Source organism: Pieris rapae, chromosome 18 (assembly GCF_905147795.1).
Source record: "Pieris rapae chromosome 18, ilPieRapa1.1, whole genome shotgun sequence".
NCBI classification, from domain to species: Eukaryota; Metazoa; Arthropoda; class Insecta; order Lepidoptera; family Pieridae; genus Pieris; species Pieris rapae.
Genome location: NC_059526.1, coordinates 7,856,921 through 7,864,803, shown reverse-complemented (window position 1 = coordinate 7,864,803; position 7,883 = coordinate 7,856,921). Strand labels below are relative to the sequence as shown.

At 33.3% G+C, this 7,883-nt stretch overlaps 1 protein-coding gene across 1 annotated transcript; it reads left to right on the top strand.

Moving 5' to 3' along the window:
• The first annotated feature begins 4,441 nt into the window (after positions 1-4,441).
• Positions 4,442-5,792, top strand: LOC111003297 (serine protease inhibitor-like). Its single transcript, XM_022273726.2, has one exon. It carries the CDS (start codon positions 4,498-4,500, stop codon positions 5,683-5,685), a length of 1,188 nt encoding a protein of 395 aa, XP_022129418.2. The 5' UTR covers positions 4,442-4,497; the 3' UTR covers positions 5,686-5,792.
• Positions 5,793-7,883: the final 2,091 nt, after the last annotated feature.

The window sequence follows — 7,883 nt, the reverse complement described above, 5'->3', positions numbered from 1 at the left end:
TAGACTCTGCAGCTGCTTACATTGTTTTGTTTTACTAGCTCTCTTGTCCTTATTGTGTCTCCAATTCTCTTTATATCATCTATTCATCTCTTTCTCTGTCTTCCTCTTTATCTTTTATTTGACATTTTCCGTCTCGTGGTGGGAATTCTGTAATAATACTATTATTTCATTATAGACAAGCATATAGCAAGGTCATATAAACCCATTTTCAAAGTTCAATGAACCAAACAGTTAGCAACAGAATTGATAAATTATGTCTTTACCCGCATAACTAATAACGTGGAAACATGCAAATGACGTGGAAAAATTTTGTTTACACAAGTTACTATTGCATTAATTAAGTAACCTCACACTAGATATAGCTAAGCTGGTAAGGAGCTATATTGAGAATGCGGTAATGTTAGTTAGTTCGCCTATGTATTTGCGCTTTATTACTATTATTGTTAATAGCTGCCATAGTCAATTATTCAACGGATCATTATGCGGAGTGCGCTGAAGCATTGTCGTGATGAAGGAGGCTCCTGCTTCGAGGGCGCTGGTCTAAATTTTTTTCCAAGACAACAGGCAAACAGCGTTTGACATACGAGTCTGCTTCCTTCTAGCACAACTGTCGCGAAATCACCTTCCCAACCTTTCTAGTTGTCGGTTAAAGTCTGGGGAATCCATCTGGTACAAAGCTTCCTGACGCTTAAATATTCGTGTTATATGAGTCATTCCAATGCCTAGGCTTGCCCGCATCTGCTGATAGGTCACTCTTCTCTTATCTTCCTCTATCATGCGTTGCACAGCACTGATGTTATCTTCAGTACTCGCTGTTAAAGGTCGTCCCTCACTCAGATCATCATTGAGATTGCTACTTCCACGCTTAAACTCGTTAAACCAATTAAAAGTCACGAGATGGGGCTTCATTAGGAAATGCTAATCGCAGCCTATCAAAGTTTTGTTGTTGAGTAAGCCCACATCAAAGTCATAATAAATCATTGATCAGAAGTTTTCTCGCGTTACGTTTATTTTAACGTAAGAAAGAAAGAAAGAAATAACTTTATTACACACACACACACAACAAGAGTTTTAGATTTGCCGCCAAAACAGACATGTGCCGATTTTGATAATCAGCTTGTTCTGTGACACATAGGCCTCTTCCAGCTGCTTCTATTATTTTCTAAATGTTAGCTCTTTTTGTCCAAATTGTGTCTCCTACTCTCTTTATATCTTCTACCCAACTGCGCTACTAACCTGTAAATCTTTATATAACTTTATAAATAGAACATTGTATTTATATTCGTTAAATAATTTCTAATCAAGTACCGTTATATAAAGTATAGCCGAACACTGAAACGCACACCTAAGATATATTTTGTTTGTCTCGTAAAACCATTATAGTGATCAATTGGTACTAAAATAATTTGGAACAAATTCTTTGCACACGTTGCACATGTTATTGTCATACTGTTTATGCACCTACCTGGTACCCATACAAGTCTCTATTAAACGACGAAAATAAAAAATATTATGAGGATATTTCCGGAGTAGTTGTCGCTCGGGCCCGGTGGGAGACGCCAACTCTAACTTAATAGTCCCTTTTTAAGAAAGGGAATATTTCGACACTCCCCTGCTGCTTGGCTTTTTGGTCACACATCTGCCTGTTTGCATGGTTAATACGATGTTATGCTTATTTTAAAAACCCAAATGAATAGTTTTTTTTTACCGAGAAAAGAAGCGGTTAATGTTAATGAGGTCCGGCCCATAACATTAACCGCAATGCTATAGCATTATTTTATCATTTTCCTTAAACAACTCCAACATACTTATAAATATATGCATCTGTAGCAGGAATCTAGAACATTTAAATCGTAAAATCGAGGTCATTAATTAGATTAGGTATTATTGTGATTTGTAGTTTTATTGTTTTTGTCATTAGTTTGTTTATTCAATTAAAACGTTGGTTTAAAAAAATAATAAGATCATTTAAATGAATAGTTAAAAGTGTAGGTTAATGACCACCACTGTGTGGAACTACCCACTGAGTAAATGGCCGGCAACGTACTCGCGAGGTCTCTGGCGAGTGTCCATCGGCAGCCTCCTATCCGTTTGCATCCTGTTATATGCATATGGTTGCGTCAACATAAAAAATATCATTTTAAACGACACACACATTATATAACCTTAATTAAGTTTAATTTGTATTTATTTTTCTTTCTAACAAGTTTCTGTTTCTTGCCTTATATATGTTTTACTTTCTTACTAGTGTAATACCCAATTAATTGATAAACTATTCTAATGTATTACTAGTTAGTATATTTTTATGATGTTAAGTTCTTGAAATTCTTAATAAGAAACACAAAATATATACAGATTTACAATATTAAAAATAAATAAAAAAATCGTTTATAGAAAATTAAAACAAATTATTAATAAATGATAAATATTTATAAGTTAATTATTTATCCATTAAACCATATTGATCCTCATCAAATTATTTGGTAGCTCTATTTGATTGTCTTATATTTAAAAATTGATTTATTTCATTATTCCAAATACCATACAGTAGGAACCTTCACGTGTTTATCCGATACACCAGCGTTTTGACACTCTAAACTTCTTTCTTCTTCTTTTGGTGCCTCTCCATTACTGGAGGCTGGCTGTCAGCTTGTGAAGCGAGTTATGTCCTGTGCCAGATGCAGCATCTCTTTTAAGTTAGGATAATATATTTTCATTTTCAATGACGTAGAGTGGATATGCAACCATTTGACTAATAAGTCCGTATTTGTGAAGTGGTTAGCAAGGCCTGTTTATTACTTTAAAAACAATGTAATACAAAATCTTACTATAATGTCTTAGTTCCGTACATAGTAATAGTTCAAGTGGAACACGCGCGATTTGTACGAAGTGACCTCTCTTTTACGGACAATACAAGGGGATTGCGTAAGTTAAAGAATATTATAAACGAACGTCCGAAACGCGTTATTTTTTTTTATAGAACAGGGGCCAAGCGGGCAGGAAGCTCACCTGATGTTAAGTCATACCGCCGCCTTGAGATTTCATGTGGAACATGGTATAATGTTTGCAGCTTCTTGCAAACATTGTGTAAAACAAAAGTCTTGGCAATTAAAAAGAGTGGCGGCGAGTCTATTCTTATTTATTATAGTTCTTCTCTTTCGTTCTAGACCCTTGATTTGAGGACTAGAGGTCATGAAGACAAGAAATGTCAAATAAGAAGCATTTAATATGAACCAATATTTTTTGGCGTGCATAAGTGTATATTGTGCTACCTATATGAATAAATGATTATGATTTGATTTTTTTTAATTTAACAAATATTACATCCAAGCTATCTTTAGATTGAGATTGCTTTAAAGCAATCTTTAAACATTAAGATCGGTCCATGGACAGGGAAGTATTGGACATACACATAAAAAATTAAACGTGAAATGGATAAGCTCCTTCGGTATTTTTCGGTTAAAGAGACGCTTTAGCTTTCTGCTCGTATATAAAAAACCTTTTTAACGTCTTCCAAGCGAAAAATAATTACCATATTATATCTTGAGGGTTATCTGGATCGGATACGCGACTGTTTCATTTTGATTTCAGCAACTCAAATACCTTATAAAATATTAATGAGAAAAGATAGCAAAAATGAAGTCCCGAGTATACTGTGTTGCATTTTGGCGCTACTTTGACTCCGGAATATAAATTTACAAAAAAAATATCTCTGTTCTTTCGCTATAAGTAATATATTTTGTAATATTCACTAATATAATATTTATTATAAGCTGAGTCTGAGTTCTCTCTCATTCTCAATTATCAATCTCATAATTTAAACTATCAATGACACACCTGCTTCTGATCTTAGGTAAAATAGGATAAAATATAATATAACTATGAAGATGCAAATTTGAGAGATAAATGTAATATAACTATGTGTTACGCACTTCATATGTTTATTTCCTGAATAATTTCCTGTTTATACAATTTAATTATATAGGTACTAAATATTTCCACGATACCTATACTTGTATATAGCAACGACTAAAATCTTTAATTTCGCATATTTTATAAAAAGCAGGAAATATTAAATTATATGAACTGGTTATCAAGTTTAACTAGAAAATTAAATCTATAGTTATTTAATTGGCTATTTAAATTAATCGTGACGTAGGGATCATGCGAAAGCAACAATTAAAATATATAACTGTATAATCATTTTAGTATCTCTTTAGAAATCTTCAGCACGATGCATCAGCCAATTAACAGACGTTTTATATAAACGTTTATTACCTTATATTGTAACGATATTAAAACCTTAAGCTCAACGTGACTAGAACCTAAATGGAACTTTTTAATTGCTTTATTGAATCGTGCGTCAAATTGATTACGATATGGGTTCCCGTATACACACAGCGATTCTCATTGTATCCGTGAGATTCCATTGAAATTGATAAAGGCACCGCTTGCAATACTAGTATTGCTTCAAACCTTGTCCTATCAAGCCGCGCGATGTGGAAGATTATTTATTTAGTTAGCATCGTGGTTGCGACGCCTACAAACCCTGGTGTCAACTTCACACCTATTAACGAATTTGCATTAAAACTACTGAACAATGTTTATGCTTTCCAAGAGAGTTTTGGTGAAAGGAATGTGGCTATATCACCTCTATCTGTATGGAGTATATTCTCGCTGCTAGCTGAAGGATCAGCTGGGGAGACTTTTCTGGAGTTAATGAGAGAGTTGCGGTTGCCGAACGATCTACGATCAACTCAGGCTCTGCATGCTGCTGTGGCAAATCTATTAAAGAATTCAGATAGAGATGTCATGCTTAAAGGACAATCAGCTATGTTCTCCGACAACAACATAAAGATTCACAAGGAGTTTTGTGAATCAGCAAATTATTACAATAATGAAGTGTACTTTGTCGATCCGACTAATACAACGCTTCTCGCGCAGGATATTAATTACTACATTTGCGTGGCTACAGAAGGAAAAATTCGCAATGCAGTGCAACCAAAGCACTTGGAGAATTTGCGGATGATATTAGTGGACGCTTTGTACTTTAAAGCAAGCTGGACGTATCCCTTTGACCCGACTCAGACGAAAGAGGAAGCATTTTATAATTGGCAAGGAAAGACAATTGGTTCAGTAAACATGATGTATCATAAGGCACCTCATAACTTCGGTGATTCAAATCAAATCCGTGCTCAGATATTGGAAATGACATATGGAAAAAAGGAGCAATTTTCAATGTTGATTCTTCTGCCATTCGAGGGGATGCCGATAAAGGCGCTGTTAGACAACCTAGCGAGCCAGCCGTTAAATTGGATGACATACTTTAAATCTGGTGAATTACCGGAGATAGATTGCTACATACCAAGATTTAAGATATCCACGCAAGCAGATTTAATACCACCCTTACAATACTCAGGAATTCAGAGGATTTTTGACGCTGAAAAGGCGGAGTTACCAGGTGTGTCTGACAGTCCACTATATGTTTCTAAAACAGTGCAAAGTGTTGAAATTGAAGTGACCGAAGAAGGTACTGTGGCTGCGGCATCTACTGTCGTTGGTTTAGAAGATCGTATTCTAGGACAGAGGTTTGAAGCGAACAAGGAATTCGTTTTTGTCATCACGGATCGAACGACTGGTCTAATATTATTCACTGGTGTGTACGCGGTGCCACAAATTGTATAAATTAATAAAGTAAAAACTGAGGCTGCAAGTTGTGGCTTAGTTATTTGATACAGAGAAACTTCACTATTTTATACTTGTAAATGACTGATTAAATAAGTTTAATACTATACTGTGTTTAATTGCGGTAAATCATTAATCATACCTATTTCCATCATATTATTTACTTCGAAATATTATAGAATATATTTTTAATTGTTTAAAGATAATTTGAAATCGCGAATTGAATGTTTTTAATTGACAAAATTCGTCAGTAAAAACCAATTTAGGAGTTCAGTTACCGCTCATTCGAATTTTTCGTGATGACACCAGAACAAATACTTCTTATTCTGAACTTAGTTTATTGCCAGTTCTTCTCTTCTCGATTCATTGAATGTATGTTTCTTTTTTTGACGTTCATAAGTGAACATTATGTTACCTATATGAATAAATGATTTCTGACCATGACTTTGACTTAGATATATTCGGTAGAGAGCTGATCTATTTAAAAAGTCTTATAATTATTAGGCAAATAAGATTCTTTCAATTACTAGTAAAAAGTATTTTTTTTAGATAGATTGTACTACATATACTGTAGAAAATGCATTATATATGATGTGGTATACTTTAATAATTAAATAAATAGATTAAACATCACTTGCCAGCCGTGGTAAATTTCTAAACGATAAAAGTAAGTTTATGTTGATATGACCATTATTGTCCAGTGTTTAGTCACCTAGTCACCATGACATTGAATTATAAATACGTTATGTACTGTATAGGTACCTAGTATTATGTGAATACTGAGTTTATTCTATTTACCTATTGCCAAGGTCAAAATATTTGTGTTGTGTTTGAGACATATTTTTGTAAAACTGACAAAAAATTATAGTTTATTCAATGTATTATCATTAATTAAAATTGGAGACTAAGTAATCGAGCTAATGTATGAAATTACTACCCAGACTTGGAATTTTACTCAAAATATTGTTGCTTAGTTTTTAATTATTTCCTTTCAGATAATTTGGTCTGAATCTATATCTAATACATTTTGAAGTGCCCATCATCGTGATCATTTACGTAGAATGTCCGACGATCCGATGTACTAATGTACATTAAAAAAATAGGTATTGAAAAATATTTTTTTAATCAGTCCAGGAGATTTAGCTTAATTATGATAAAATATTTAAAATAAATACAAAATTCAAAATGCAAGACTTTCTTCTATAATATTAGAGAAAACATTTATTTGTAGAACTTCGGTTTCTTAGAACCTCCTATACACAACATTTGACGTAGTTTTGTTTTGTACCAGCAAAATTATTGTAATTTTTTGGAGTAACGACTGGCGATAGGCTAACATACCATCAACATATATAATACTGTACAACATTTTTTGTTCCATCATGAATAGTTTCCGAAGCGCACGCGATGACTGATTTATTTTTTGCATAATTTTTTGGTTTATATAATTGTCTTTTTATTATTTGTAATATGTCAGCCAGTAAAGATGGTGAAATTATTTTTGAAAGAGTTCAATAGTTTTAGTTTTTCAATAGTTTTGTGAAAACTTTACAAACATACATACAAAAACACAAATCTTTCCTCTTTATAATATTAGTAGGGACCTAAAGATAAAAATCGGGATTCTAGCAGACAATGTCTTTATTAACCCATTTTAACCTCTTACAAAATAAATCGTTTTAACTAAATCTGTCTTGTTTCATAACAGCGTAAATACAATTTGACAAAAAGAGACGAAAGAGCACTTATTTTCTAAGAGCAGTTAATACTGATTTTGTTTTTATGACTAATGCAATTCTTATTCAGAAGATTCAGGCCTCTTATTGTCTATCGTCTAATTCATGTTATATACTGTACATATATATGAGGTGTTAAAATAGAACTTTTTCTCCATCCCTGAGGTCGTAGGTTCAATCCGCAGTAATGGACTTCTTTCTATGTGCGCATTTAATATTCCCTCGACACTGGAGTTACACCTAAAAAGTCGACGGTGTGTATCAGGCACAGGAGGCTGATCACCTAATGATCATAAAACAGATACAGAAATATGACGGTTCCTGGATCAGTTATATTTATCGTCGGATATTTATCGTCAACTCGCGTTAAAAAAGGTGCTAGTGTAGTGGACTTCTAAGCCTAAAACTACTAGGTAAATTAAGTACTGCATAAGCAATTATATAAGTCAATTCATATCGTGT

What these genes read in the sequence shown, in the direction of transcription:
- LOC111003297 (XM_022273726.2), top strand. Translation starts at nt 4,498, where the DNA reads ATGTGGAAGATTATTTATTTAGTTAGCATCGTGGTTGCGACGCCTACA.